Source organism: Acanthopagrus latus, chromosome 9 (genome assembly GCF_904848185.1).
Source record: "Acanthopagrus latus isolate v.2019 chromosome 9, fAcaLat1.1, whole genome shotgun sequence".
NCBI classification, from domain to species: domain Eukaryota; kingdom Metazoa; phylum Chordata; class Actinopteri; order Spariformes; family Sparidae; genus Acanthopagrus; species Acanthopagrus latus.
In genome coordinates, this window is record NC_051047.1 from 13,608,702 (window position 1) to 13,624,577 (window position 15,876).

General features: G+C 40.5%; 1 protein-coding gene across 2 annotated transcripts in view; it reads left to right on the plus strand.

Annotated features, from left to right (window-relative positions):
* Positions 1-15,770, plus strand: part of LOC119026499 (glypican-6-like) — a 105,125-nt gene extending 89,355 nt beyond the window's left edge. For both annotated transcript variants that reach the window (XM_037110942.1, XM_037110943.1), the window contains 3 exons: positions 9,654-9,790; positions 10,842-11,017; positions 12,735-15,770. In XM_037110942.1, coding sequence (XP_036966837.1) covers positions 9,654-9,790; positions 10,842-11,017; positions 12,735-12,946 — 525 coding nt within the window. In that variant the 3' untranslated portion in view covers positions 12,947-15,770. The remainder of the gene's footprint in view (positions 1-9,653; positions 9,791-10,841; positions 11,018-12,734) is intronic.
* Positions 15,771-15,876: the final 106 nt, after the last annotated feature.

The following is a 15,876-nucleotide window of genomic DNA, read 5'->3' on the forward strand; positions in this document are numbered from 1 at the left end:
CCACTTCATTTTCTTAAACGTAAGATATTAGTTTTTGGGTGCTCATTTGAAATGTCGTGTTTTTTGGGGATTGTTTTTACGACTCAGTAGAGAGATCAAACCTGATCAAATTAGCATAAAGAGACGAAAGTGGACGTTGGTTTGTAATTATGCATCTCTTGTAGCAAAACACAGCTTCTGCTATTTTTGGCATGTGGCATTATTTATTTTTTTTCTCCTTTTCGTGTGTTTTTTCAAGGTACACAGAGATTCACCGTCACATTAAATTAAAGCCGTGATGAGTTATTTTCTCCTACTACAGTTATGAGTCCTGTTGAAAGTTGGAAATAAAGTTATACCTCCAGGGTGTCACAGACGTGAGCGATCGAGTTCAGTATGAATCTTTTTCCTCTCTCCAATAGTCAGACATTATGTGAGGAAATCCAATATAATGTACTTATGCGATTGCAATTACATCAACTCACGGTATAGTATTTCTTAAGGCAGTTTTTAAACCATGAACTATGTGCAACACTGATAAGCGATAAATATTCATTACTAGTGTTTATTGCCTCAGTGCGATCTGCATCCCCGCCTTGCTTCCTGTCAGATATACCATTAAGATGGATCCCACAGCATTTCTGCTGCTGCACCATCAAAACAAATGCTAAATAATAGCCGGTTTTGAATAACAATAAGAGTTTCGCTGTACATCAAGTATCCATTCCCAAGGAGCAGCATAATAACAATCTCACAGTGCTGTCACTGGTGTCACCGGGAGATATAAGAGAGATATATTCACTGCTCCTGCTGAGGCTTTGTCGAGATGTTCAATCAAGTCGTAGTTCTTCTTGCTGTGGCAGATTTATGCTACGACATGATCAGTTGTAATCAAGGAAAAACAAGGAGGACGGCTCCAGCTGAGGGTCGAAAAAAGTGCGATGGCCCGCAGAATGATGCTAAAAATGGGTTCATCCTGAACGCATGGCGTGTAGCCCGGCAGCGGAGGACGGCAGCAGCCACCGCTGCACTGTCATATCAAAGCACATTTTAGTTTGCAAGCGGTTGTGCTGTTTTGCTTTGGTGTACCATTCCCATCTGTGTTAGTACTGCAAGATAAACAGCTGGGCGATGTCTTTCTAGTCTCATCTATTGTGCAGGCGCAGAGGGGAAGCGTATTTGCTCTGGCCCCCGTGTTGATGGGTATTGATTGGACTGAAACAGCCTACATCTACATGCACTTTGTTAGAGACCCGCTCAGAGCAACGCCGCCAGTCACCTTTGAGGTGAATGCTTCCAGACAAGGACAAAAGAGGCCCGACAAAGAGGAGACAACTGCTACTCAAAACATTATCACAGAGGTCGTTTACTTGGTGTGCTTTGGGAGAGCCAATATTATTTCTACTCTGCTGATTTTTTAATGCGCTAAAAATGCTTTCGGAGCCAGATGGCAGGTCTTGGTTGAGGGAATCTGCTGTTTATGGGGAGACCTAAACCAATGAGCGGGACTTTATGACATGTTAGACAGCAGATTAAATAGCCTTGTCCAGGGACATACACCCACAGGGCCTCAGCACCCTGATACTCGACACTGTAGCAGTTGATCTGTTGGCGCCCAGACTTAGAAAGCAGCGTGTATTAGTGTTGGGGATTGGCTCGGCCGACAATATAACTTTGATTCAGAATGTGATGAAGATGCAGAGTTATTCTTACTGTGGCCTTTCCTCCTTGTGAGAAAGTATTCGGTCCGTCCTCAAAGTGGTCACTGGTCAGGGAGAGACTCATGGCACGGCCAAGGCCTCGGTATGAGCCGAACCGACTGCCTGACCTCTGTAATTGAGATGCAGGAAGAAAACTGCATTCGTATCAAATGAAAAACTATTTTAACGCAGACAGGAGGAGCAGTTGCCAGGGAAAATAAGTTGATCGAGGAGTTGTCTGCCCCTTGTGGTTTAGTGGTGAGACCTGCTGCCGAGTCTATGATTAGATTGAACATGCACTAATTTAGCTCAGACTTGCAGCAGAGGGATACGCTCTGTGTCAAGCTGCGACGACATCCCCGGATAGGTGCATGAAAAGGGACTGTTAATTTAACAAGATAGAGGTGTTTTAACTAGCATGAGGCAGAATGTCTGCTGGAGGGTGTGTGTGTGTGTGTGTGTGTGTGTGTGTGTGTGTGTGTGTGTGCCTGTGTGTGTATGTGCGTGTGACAGAGAGAGAAAGAGATTTACCAGCTGACAGAGCAGCCGGGGGAGACAGTGAACACTGTAGGTCAGCGAGCGTGATGTGTTTTGAGAGTAAAAAGTTAGACAGATAGTCGGGCCGCGTGTTTTGGTTGTTTTTTTGTTTTGTTTTTTATTGAAAGGCAGATAGCACGTCTGGGCATCGTCCCACGGCCAGATAACAGCTCAGGCCCCTGACATCGTGCCGTTGCCAGGAGTGTGACTGCGGCTCTGAAGCCAGCGACACGTCAGCTCTTGACCTGAGGGTAGGCAAGGGCGTCTGAAAAACCACTGGACAAAGTACGGTTCATTCGCTTGTTCTGTGTCAGGCTGAAAGGTGGCACGCAGCCGCGCGCATGCAGGAGAAGGCCGTGCGCGCTGAGGTGCATGCACACGACAAAACAAGACCGATGGTAAATACTTGGAGTATCTGTAAACACGCAGACTTTAAGCCCACTAACACCGTTATCTCATTGGCCCATGCTGTTGTTTTTGGAAATAATTATTATCTGCAAACATTTCCTCCATGTTTGTTCGCTCGAGCACGCCAATTACTTTTTACAGCGGGTAAACATTGTACTGTATATCCGGCATGTTTGGTTGGATTATATTTGTGGTGAAGGTGTGCGGGGGGGGGAGTGAGTTTAAAGGTGAGGTTATGTTTGGAACAAGCTGTGTGAGCTGTAATACATTACAGTCCGCTTCCCCAGTCTTTATTTAATGCGGCTTCCTGTCTTCCTGTTCCTGAAGAGACAGAAATAGAAGGAACAGAGAGAGATTCCATGTATGATTAAATTCATACTTATGCAAAAGGTGAATCATACATTAAGTGGCGGAACAATTAAGGGCAATTACAATCATGCCAGAGAGCTCGTTTCCACCGTGGCACTGGAGATGGAGAAGAGGTGGAAGAGGACAGACGCCTCACAGTCCGGAGATGACCGAGCACACACACTGTTCAATCACAGCTGAGAGCGAGAGAGAGACCGGGGGGCTTTACTCACAAAGCTCCTTAGAATAGGAGTCTGGTTTAAGATCACGGGTCAGCTAGCCATGAAACCTTCACTTTCACTTAGGCCTGTTGTAACAGAGAGAAAGACCAAAGAGCGAAGAGATCGGAGTCACAGAGAGGGAAACGAGAGAGAGAGAGAGAGAGAGAGAGAGAGAGAGAGAGAGAGAGAGAGAGAGAGGGAACACAATGAATTTATGTATGGTTCATGACAGGAAGCAGGGAGACAGCAAAAGAGAAAAAAGGGAGAAAGAGTGGGCAAGAGCACACCGCGATGCAGCTTTTCATCCGCAAGGTTTACATCGATGCTTAATCTTCAGTAGTTTGTCTCTTTTTTTTAGCTTTTAGTGATTTTTTTGTGAAGAATGGTTCTGGTGACGTTTTGTGTTCTGGGCATTGTTATTAAGTCCCATGAGAAAACTAAAACCAGAAATGAAATGAGTCTTTACCTGTCCAGGCAGCCTAGCCTGACCTGAAGTGGCTTGTAAAATTCCTCTGTGCCCCAGAGCCCTTTTTTTTCTTTTTTACATTAAATGTGTATTCATCCGCTGCTGAAAATAGTCCTCAACAAAAGCACTGTTTACACCTGTTTTAGTATCGACAGTCCCATGCTGTTTAAGAAGAAAATGAGTGAAACTATACATGTGTAAAAGAATTACACTTACATGTTACATAAAGACCAGTGGGCTTTGGGTTGAGTCCCACAGATGGAGCCAGCGAGTCTTAAATGAGACACTAATGAAGTGTTGCTTTTTGGTCTTTTGATGAGGTTTGTTAAGTATAAGAACAATTTAGCATAACACCAGACTAATCCTTCCAAATTTTCTCTGTGTGACGTGTTAGATGAATATCTAAAGTGTCACCCCTCCAAACCCAAAACAACTCCAGCCACTTCTGACTTAAATATCCCACTACTGTACAGGAACGACTGACAGCCTTCATACAGCAGTCCTTAATGTAAAGCAGAATATTCAATTCCAGCTCTCTCTTTAAACATCTCCAGACATGCAGTTTCGCAAAACTGTAAGGAACATTTTATATCATGCCTTTAAGAAACATAGAATATAGATGATATGATGCATAAAACAGAGAGAGACCAAGGCCACGTACAGCCCTGTAGGGTGAGTCTCCTGTGTAAAGACCTTGGAAAAGTTGAAATGTATTTTGTTCTTTCTTCAAGTGCAGAACACTGTCAGTTTGAAACTGAGAGAATATTCAACAATCGGATTGTAACATCATAGCATCACTTGAAGATTTGCAAAAATAACAAACAGGTTTTTTAACACATTTTATTTCAAGTCCCCCCATAATTAACATTAAGCTTTAAAGAAGGCCTATTACTCTTTTCTTTTTTCTTTTTTGCCTCTCCTTCACTGTGTTATATATGTTCTTGAAAAGTTTCAAATTTCAAAGTCCGCACCAACAGTTGCTCCCGTCTCCCACGGAAAACACTGGTCCTGAAACGTCTCGCCGGTAGTCTTCTTGACATCGCACACCACCATGTCACACATTTGCATGATTTATGCTTATATTTATGGTAGAAATGAAGCTGACTGGGAGCTGAAGATGCGACAGAGTCGATCATAGACACAGTGAGCAGGGCTGACTCAGGTGCGTGTGAGCTGACCAATCAGAGTGGACTGGGCGTACGGGAGGGAGGCCCCTAAAGAGACAGGAGCCAAAACAGAGCAGGGAAATACAGTCTTGCAGAACTGTACAGTATGAGAAAACTGTTGTGTGTTTTTTTTTAACTACAAATGGATAATAAACAACTATATAGTTAAACGCTGTTGTAATGAGATGTGCCTTTACAGGAGAGGCTGCAATTGTCAGTAAAAATACTGTACAATTAAATGTGTTACGAACCACTTATACCCTCTCATATACTGCTTAAAGGTGCAAGATGTAGGGATTTTAGTTGAAAACATTAAACATTTATCAACAGAATGTGAAGAAATAACGGCTTTTGACATTGTGTCGACTATGCATCGTGTTCCAAAGATTTCCATTTCAACATCAACACTTCCTCAATGCTCCAAGCTCCCAGTCCAGACCATTAGGTGCACAGCTAATTAAGCTAACTAGCTAATGGGTATTTAGGTGGTTTATTTAGCTGAAGAAATGTGAAACCTTTTTATATATGATATATGTGTTTAATTGAACAGCAATATGCATAGTGCTCTTTATTCTGTGAAAAAATATTTGTACAGTTACGGTGATTTCTAATACCTTAAGATCAATATGTTGGCAGTGTTTCAACACTTTGCAGAAGTTCATAAAGTTATGTGCGGGAAAGATTATAATACAAATGGTCCCAGCTTTGAGTAAATGCTTCCATCAGCTGCCTTGTCACCCCTCATTACACAACTATAGGTATCACACGCTTAATAACACCTTTAATGTCATCAGGCATTGAAATAGCTGTCACACATGATAATAATAGTAATCCTTTTGGCTGTCACTGAAAACAAATGCAGTTTAATATCCTGATGCGAGACGAGGGGGAGGTGTTTGTGCCTGTGATCTTCATTGTGATTTTTTAATGAGAATATCAAGCACGTCAGTAAAGAGGCAGCTGATCACGATGAGGATCTCGGCGCCAGACACACTTCACTTCCTTCCTCCTTCCTCACATACCATCACCTGACTGAGATGGTAATACAGACGCTATCTTGTTTATACCATGCATTTTCACGAGTCGTCTTGTTTCAGTGGCAGATTCAGTCCCTGCGTGAGACCACAGGGGGATTCATGTGAACGTGTGAAAAGTTCGATGTAAAACAAACATCATTAGTGAAGATAATTGGTTTCAATTTAAAAATGTGTCACTTTCACCTCCCCTCTGTATTTTCTCTCTGGTTGCTCTCGTCGCCTGAATTTCTCAACGACATAGTGCCATCTAGTGTGCAGTGAGGGCGGTTGCATGCCAGGGCAGCTTGTGCAGTCATATTATTTATTCATGGGCAATGCGCAATGAGGTGAGGGGTAGACTTCTTTTCCCAGAGGCGCATTTATTATTGTGTGGAAAAGGCTCAACCTTTCGTCCTCTTTTTAAACTCTCACCCTTTGAGTATTTCAGTTGTTTTAATGGATTTCTTTGAGTTAAGAGTCTCGAATGGGAGATTTACATAACTGCTAAGACTGTTCACTGCTTTAAATAGGGGCATTTCAACTTTCAGTCACTCTGTATATGGATATATGGCTGAGTAACGCTCAATGTGCCGATAATGAACAAGGATTTTATGTAGTGTAATAATCTTTAAGGGGATTGCAACAGTCATCTCAGCCCTTTAAAGGTGCAATATAAAGTTTTAGGGTAAACAGTTTAATCATCAACTATTTTTATGCCCAAACAAACAAAATAAACAAATTCTCTTTGTTTACATGACTGAATAAACACATTGACCTTAAAGGACAACACAGTTTCATGCTGTTTTTCTTTGTTTATACGTGGCTGACCCTGCCACCTTTCTTCCTCTGAGAGCAGCTTGTTTATTCAGTTATGGAAAAAATAAATATTTCTGAGTATGTATTATCAACTCAATAATATCATCTATATAAAAATTCGGAGTTTTAATTTCTTGTCCAAAAACTGAACAGTGCCCCTTTAAACAAGCTGGAAGAAGTGAAATATATTTGTATATTTGTATATATATGTATATATATATATATATATATATATATATATATATATATATATATATATATATATATATATATATATATATGTGTGTGTGTCAGGTGCTGGTTAAATTATTTTCATGGCAAAAACATGAAAAACATTACATTGTCATTCCCAGTTTATTTCACACTTTTTCCCGGCCTGGTTCTTGCCAGCTGATCCTGAGAAAAACTCTGAATCTCTCACTTGTTAAACTAAACTTAATGTGTGAGGTTTTAGTCAAACATTGCCAGTCAATCTCTCGCATTGAGTGCAGCCTTGACCCTCTGGGCAGTATCACAGCTGCTGAAGTGCTTTGGCATCAGTGTGACAGGATTAACACATCAAAAGCAGAGTCGGGGCCTACAGCGGCGTCACACAGTCAGTACAGCACCTTTCATGTTCTGCTCAGGTTCACTACAATTTCACGTAAGCCAACAGCAAGTCAGACGGAAAAAGATAATGGGGCCAACCTGCTGCTATCAGACTTTCCCTCAGCTTCAGTGAAATATGTCAAATTCTGTGTTTGATGAAAGATTGGAGTTCAACAGGCTGAAGTCAGAGAACGATATCTGACTGTGTCACATGGCCGGGATGCAAAGGAGCATTTAAGTCTGACATTCAAGCTGAAATTATTGCTGCAAGCCTGCATGGTCTTACTTTTCATGATGCAAACACTCGATAGTCAACATGGAGGGAAAAATTAAGCCCAAATCAGTTTTCCGGAGGTTAAATCCTGAGATTTATAATGTCTTTGATAAGATGTGGTAATATGTGAGGGTGGCGCAGTTTAATAATTAGTTTCCAACATCGAGATGCGTTCAATAACATTAGGACTCAGGACATCTCGACATCCCTTTTTTCATGTACTTCAAGGATTTTTCTCATTGTCTGTATTTACTTTCAGATGTTTTTACAAGAATATATAGAATTGTTTTGATTATTGTAAGGCCTCCAGGGCAACAGTATAAATGAAGGTACGGGTGTCAGTGTAAACACTTGTGTACTTACTTTTCACTCTCAGAAGAAGTAACGTCTTAGCAAAGTGAAGGTCTGAAACTCTTCTTGTCACTGCTTTGTACTTTGCACTCACAATCACTATTAATCAAAATGTTATAGAAACTGCAATATGGCTGTGTAATATCCAGTGTTTTTTACTTTTTTTTTTTTTACTTCATGTTTGACAAAACAGCATTACAACAAACTTCTGTGGTGCCGCAGGGATGCCCTGCCCGACAAATTCTCTAGATGAAAGGAAACATGTTCTGACAACTGTCACATCATCATCATCATCATCATAAGTTTCATCCAGTGAAAATTAAAAAATTGTGATGGAAAAATTCCTAACTTCCACAAGTCATGAATGACATCGCAATCATAGTGTCTGTCAAAAAAATTACAATAATGTGTATTTCTTTGGCCACATGATGCGCTGCTGCAATGTTGTATTTTACTTTCATGCACAGTGTTTTAAACTTTATTCTATTGTTATTGTTATTCAGTGGGTTTAATTCTCCATACTATGTTATGCATGTGTTGTATTTTCATTCATCATTGGATTTATTCTCCATTTTATTTCAAATTAATTGTGTTTTCTATACTTGTTTTTATGTTAATTCTGCCTTTTCTATGTGAAGCACTTGATGTTTTAAATTTCTGTCACTTTTAACAGTGCTTTTATTATTATTATTATTATTATTATTATTATTATTATTATTATTATTATTATGTTGCCACTTCTTGCAAGATGTAAAAGGTCCTGACTCGTGTACTTGACCATGTCCACTTTCTAAAAGCACATCCAGAGGCTAATAACTCCCCTTGACTGGCTATCCAATGATGAACCACAGGGCAGCAAGTAAAATAACTTTTTATTTTAATACATGGCCAAAATTAAAATAGACATGTATGACAGAGAAGAAGACAGATTTTATTAATCCACTGTGGGGAAATACACACACATGCGCAAACAGTACAACACATGCATTCATGTATAGAGGGCGGTGAGGGGACTGCGCTGTAATCAGCAGTTAGGGGTCCGTTGTTATGCCCAAGGGGATCTCAGCAGTGCCCAGCAGGTGAACTGGCACCTTTCCAGCTACCGGCCCACGCGCCGTGCTGTCTGGTCCGAGTTTGTCTTGAGCTGGCCACATTCCGGTCCCGAGCCAAGTGGAGTTACTGCCTCCCCCGTGCATGATTTATTATCCAAACTGACCTTGAATTTTAATAATTCAAATTTAAAATCTACTGTCAGAAAAAAAAATGTTACTCCACAACCTAAAGGACCAAAATGTAATTGCCAAGGAGCAGGACAGACTAGTCGAGCACAGATCTTAACAGGGCAAAAACACATCAATCAAAACTATAATCCAGTAAAACACACTTGAAAGAAGATCTTACATTAGCATGACCAATTATATAATTATAATTGATATATTAAATATTTGGCATGACAGGATTTTCTTTCACAATGAGAATTAAATACTAGAACTGTACTGAAATACAGCTTCTATGTCATTATTATTATTCTTATTATTAATAAGAATAATAATAATAATATCAAAGAAATTACAAATTGTTTATAATTGTGCACTAAAGTAATGTTACACCTTAGATGATATTCAATTCAGTATTTCCTGTTTATGAACTGTATAAATACAGTTTACATATCATTTCTGCTGTAACTCTGAGGCTGCTGCTGCTTTATTGGACCACTTGGAATATTTGATTTATTTATACTGTATTGTTGTCTCTCCCATTCCGACTCCTGTCTGTGATTAAGGTTGTGGACATAAAAGAGAAACTGAAGCTGTCGAAAAAATTTTGGTCAAACCTGCCCGAGGCGATGTGCGTGGAGGACAGAGTGACCGCTGGAAATGCCAGCGATGACGAGTGCTGGAATGGCCACACCAAGGGCAGGTAAGTGCACCCGCCCCCCCGGGGGGCTTTTTCAGGCTCACACAAAATGTTACTAAGAAGTCCAAAGTCTGTTTTCAAGTCTAATCAGTCTGATCCTAGAATTAGCACCAGAGTATTTGCTTTCACTGACATATTCTCGGCTATATAATAGATTGGCATACTTTTGACATGAATCAGAACGTGGTCTTGTAAACACTCAATAGCTGATAATTCTGGTCTGGACCCTCCATTTATACTATAGTATGATTTGCTTTTCATCCACTTTTTGTATTTTTCTCAGTGTTATTTTATGGATTTGTGTTTTCATCCTCCTTTAAAATGTGCAACCGGCACAGGGAGCCTTTGTTAATCTGATTTAACTTTTAAAGGAAAATATTTGCCGAGCTCACCAAATGCCCCCAGCCACGACTGAGGTCACAGTTAATTGATTGTGGCGCTTTTATTCATAACATCAACTGTACAATCAAAAGATGTTGAGCTATCATGTGTCTAAATTCTTTGACTAACCGTAAAAGCAAAATACTTTGGTGTCAAATGTGGAAGCTGAAGCCATTTTTTCTGTGATTGCGAAGAAAAGAATACCACCAGTGGAATGAGTCAGATGCTACCTCTTGTGACCCACGGAGGTTTCAGAGGTGTAAATTACCCAGACTGACCTGAGCTTAGGGGAAACAAATGCTGTTGTGTGAGACGGTTGGTGGAATGCCCTCACATGATGGCCTGCTGCTTATTTATCAGGCAGGAATGCAGGCAGCTGGCATGTTTTCCCTGGAGAAATAACTCAAAAGTATGTCAGAAAATTGCCGACATGATTGGGTCATATGTTGATTTACCAGCACTGTCATAACCTCGAAAAAGCTTCTCTCAAGTGCGTCCTTTCTCTGCCTCTCTCCGGAGTCCCGATAATGAGAATGATTTGCGCACCAGAGCCCCTCACAGTCTTGCGTCACAAGTATAATTTTTTATTGACTGGTGGGCACTTGTATTTTTAACAAACAACTTCCCAAAGATAACACTTCATTTTTTCTTGCTTTTTTTTGTAATGTAAAAGGTACTTTTCAGAAGTTCAAAAGGACGGCCTGACCAACCAGGTGAATAACCCCGAGGTGCTCGTGGACATCACCCGCCCAGACACCTTAATACGCCAGCAGATCATGGCCTTGAGGGTGATGACCAACAAGCTGAAAAATGCCTACAACGGCAATGATATCTACTTTCAAGACTCAAGTAAGCAATTTGACGCTTTTCCTGCTCACAAACATACGACTTAAGGCAGGGAATGTATTTTAATAAGTCCTGCCCTCCACGACCTGGTCGGTCAAGTTCATGCTCTAACTCGCCACTCATCTTAAATGTCTGTCTGCTCCACAATACTACCTGACCTTCAAACAGTGTCATCAGTAATGCCACGAGAGGCATTGATAGAAATATCCTACACAGCAGTGTGTAACAAAAAGCCATGCCAACAATTCTGGTCCGATGGAGACAGTTATAGCACACTTTGCTGGCAGAACATTGGATGTGCAGTCACTTCATTTAGATACACTGCTGAGATAAAGCAGAGCCATCACAGAAAATTTGGATGTGAAAAGATTCATTACAGGCAGCACATAAACACACTGCCACATAGGACAGCAGAAACAAGCTGTAAGCAAACCGCAGACATACTGTGTTATCACCTTGAAGTCGTTAAAGGGAGCTTGTTCGCAAACAAGTAGACCGCAGTGGGACCTTATTTCTGAAAAAATACATATGGCGGTTAACGGAGAGAGATGTTTGTTAATTTTACAGACAATTTTTCAGCTCAAGAAGGTGGCAGTGTGCCATCGTGAAATTAATGAAGTGTAAGACTGTTAAAATACATAATAAGGCTACGAACCTAATAGTCATGTGAGTGATGTTGTCCAATAACCAATAAACCAATAGTCTAATCGAGTAGAGCGGGTCCCAATAATTTAAATAATCAAAATATTAATGAGGTAGTAATAATAAACTCAGAAATATTTTATTTTTTCCATAACTGATTAAACAAGCTGTCCTCACAGGAAAATAAGGTCCCCGGAACAATGTTTGAAGCTAGAAAGGTGGCAGGGTCCATCACATACAAACAAAGTAAAACAGGATGACATTGTGTTGTCCTTCAGGGTCAGTTTGTTTATTCAGTTTATTCAGTCATAAATTAAATTTAAATGTATTCTCCAAAATTGTACCCGTTTAAAGATGAGTTTGACCAAAAGCATTTTTTCCTCCATATCCAGATAACACAATGATATCACCATCTTGAACTCTTTAGGCCACACAAATCATGTAGTGAAAATCAGATATTGGGAAAGCCGTAGTGAAGTGTGTGTGTCATATTCCACATTGCATTGCGCAACACCCTCCGTTGATAATGCATGCTTTATTACAACGGTTCCGCTCTAATCTGGTGGAAACCTGGGTTTGCTAGATAGCACTGAGCTCCCAAGAATCTTGACCAAACTTGTTCAAAGACCCAGAGATAATGTGGTAAAAAAAAAAAGTGTGTGGGGGGGGGGCTATATGTCCATCAGCTAGTCGCCAACTTTATCTGCCTACCACTTGGTGCTGGGCAGGTCCATCTGAGCACAGAGAGCAAACCAAAACAAAATCTGAGGCTGTAAAAACCGAAACAATGAGCTAAAGCACACTAAAGTGCTCCGCAGCGCCGACAAGAACTACCGGCAAATGTGATAATTCTCTGAGGGTTCATCACTATGAACAAAACCTTTCACAAACAGTACACATAATGATTTGTTGCTTTAATAATATATAATAATAGCAGCTGTACCTTTAATGAGACAAAGTTGTATACTGATCCCTGTAAGCAACAGTTCAGGGCTGTACAATTTGGCTTCATAGTTGAATAATGTTTCATTTTCGGTGCTCTGCTCAGTCTGGCTTGTGTTTTGTTTTGTTGCTGCAGGCGATGAAGGCAGCGGCGGCTCAGGCAGCGGCAGTGGCTGCACAGAGGTCTGCCCCACAGACATGGAGGAGGGTGCTGCCAGCGAAGCCCCGGTGGTGGAAGCCGACCGGAGTGGGCCTGTAGGTGACTCTGCCCTGCTCCATGCACCCTCTGTAGCTCTGCCAACCATGCTGGCCCTCTCAGTCCTGGCACTCCACCGACAATGGAGATAATGCTGGAGGAACTGGCTAAACATGGACAGCAGGGTTCTCCTTTTTTTTTTTTTTCTTTTTTTTCTTTTTTTGCAGTTTTTGTATTCAGGCAGATTGGAGCTACTGTCAAGCAGGCAGTATTCAGGCTGCCAGCCTCGGGGCGAGAGGAGTCTGCTCTGAAAAAGAGAGCAGTCATGCATCGTGATTTCCCACTTTCCCAAAGATCGTGCAGTGCCATCCTTTGACTTGATATTTTGCGGCGTCGCTTCACCACCTAACACTGACGCCGACCCAACAAACTCTGTTTCAGAGATTTCTTGCACATATGGCAGGTATTAATGTAGGTCTCCATGTGGAAAAAAATATAACACGCACTTTGATTGTTTTGATTTTTTTAATGCAAAAATTGTTTGTGTGTTGGAAAAAATGTTGAGAATGTGGTTATTTGACTCACCTAAAAGAGGCACAGTAAGATTAATATATGTTCTATTTTGAAACAAAAACAAAAGATAGAAAAAATTCAGGAACATGTGACTTCCGCTGAAAATTTTTAATTGAATCCTCGTTCCATTGTCATTAACTCATGTGCCAATTGTTGATTTTTGATGCGGAGCGATTGAATATTTATCAAAGTTGTCATAAATCCAAACTTATTTTGACAGCACCTGAATCATGTTGCTTAGTCTTGTGTTTCACGAGAAGTTCAGTCATGAAGTTTGCCATAGGTTCAATACATCATGAGTTGGTCCTTTATCTGCTCTGCTCTTAGCTATCATATATCATTCAGAAAACAACAGTCGCCTTGTGCTAAAAGTCACACTTTGTTAAAAGGGATAAGGTTGGCATTTTTTACGTAATCACTTGCCTTGCAACCGTTTTATTATCTGCAAAATATTCTCATATCGTGCTGGTTTCCTCAGGCTTGGCTTCAGGAGGGGACTTCCTGGACAGAATTCATAGAGAGCAATTATTGACAAACAAATATACTGCAATGCCATCATAGTGATGCTGGTTCTGTAGTGCTCTGGGCTGCTAAACAAACGCTAATCCTTGCTAATATATAGATATCGATCGATAATATATTTTGGTTTTGTTTTGTATCAGAAGGGTTCATGTTTTCATTAAGTGAGGTGTTAAACAGTCAGTTTCAGTTTAACCTTTTTATAGCATCAATGCAAAGGCAGACAGCCCAGAAATACGCAAATCACTAAATCTCAACCCAATCTCTAAAAGATGTCTGAATTGTGCTTAAAGGTGCAATATGTAAGAACTGGCCATATACCAAACAAATAGGGGGCAGCAGATTACCTGAGCAGCTGCCAACTGCTGCTAACTGTAGCTGCCGCTAGCCAGTGAGCTCAATTATCTCTATTATCTATAACTGTGCAGCTAGCGGTCGTATTAGCTGGGGGGAGTGTGGGTGTTGTTTCCTAACGGACTACCGGCCTACAAACCGGCGCAAGTTGGTTAGCATGCTAACTTCAACTAGTTATCGCTGCAACAAAATACAGAGACATCTTTGACACAACGATTTTTTTTATTTTAGTTATTTTTTGCATGGAAAAATGATCTTAAATATTGCACCTTTAACGTCTTATAAAGGAAGATCATGACTTTGCTTATGCACATTACAGTATGAAGGGCACACCCCATTCGATACAGAATCACCATCACAGAAGGAAGTCTTGTGCATTGATAAACTTTATTTAATTTTCAGTAATTGGGGCCTATAAAGTTTTCTTCTGCATTCTCTGAATATTATTCCAGAAATATTTCTACAAATATTAAACACTTTTAGAAGTTCCAGGAATTCTGTCTTTGCATAAATCCACTTTTGCATAAGTGTTTGAATAACCAAAGGTTATCCTTTAATTGCTTTCATGGTTTGGATTAAAAAGTCGTTAAAATTTGCATTGTACTGCTTGAAAAGCTACCAAACAGAAATACTGACAGTTCAAAAGTCAAGTTGCTATTTCTGAATGTTTTATTACGGCGGTCGTGTTATGGAGGTGAAGGATTTATTAAGAGAGGAAGTAGCAAACAGCACATGGTGGTTACTGGAAATGCAAAGAAAAGGGCCCCTAAATTTATCTGTAAAGCTCGAATGGTTATGTCTGCAGCACAGACAGGCTTGAAGCCGACCACAGTCACCTGTGAAATGAGAATCTGTGGAGACCGGACAGGGCTGAATGCTTCGGTGAGGCTCCTCAGTAGAGCGTACTTACAGAGAATGTGAGAGGCCTGGCACTGCTGAGGGGGGCGGACAAAACCAGCCTGTATGTACGTCCACTGTTCTCTGAGAGCCCGTCAGCTCCATAACCACCAGGCCAGTTAAGCTTACATAGCCAAGGAATTAACCAGTGTTATGCCCTTAGCAGTATATCGGTGAATATGTGTTCGGCTTTTTTCATTATTGCATTTATGTCCGCATTTGCATCCACACTGCAAGAAGAAAAATGTACACAAAATATGCTGTTTAAAGGGATTCTTTATTATGAATAGTGATCTGACAGAATGCCCTTTTTATGTTTTGTATCATTGAACTTTTAATGGTAATATTTTTGCAATAAAATGTCGAAAAACGGATGTCTGGTCGGACAAATTATCTGAAAAATAGAATTAGCCGGAAAATACTCAACATTTTTTTACGATCAATGCATCGCTGTATGAAGTCGAGTGCTAATGAGGTGACGTTTGTTCAGAGTTTGAATTTTCAGACCGAGAGGGGTGAAGAACTAGCTGAGAGAATATGCCTTATTGTTTTTCAGTGCAATTAAGACAATTGACGATTTGTGTTTTGTTACTGTTCTTGAGAATAAATATTTATTAAAAAGATTCCAATAGATTTCTATTTGTGCCGACTCTCACAAAGGGAAATGTTAAAGGTACAAGATCATGAAAGGAAGTGAGGAATTGCCACTGTAAGCTCACCGTGAGCAGTTAAAGTTCAA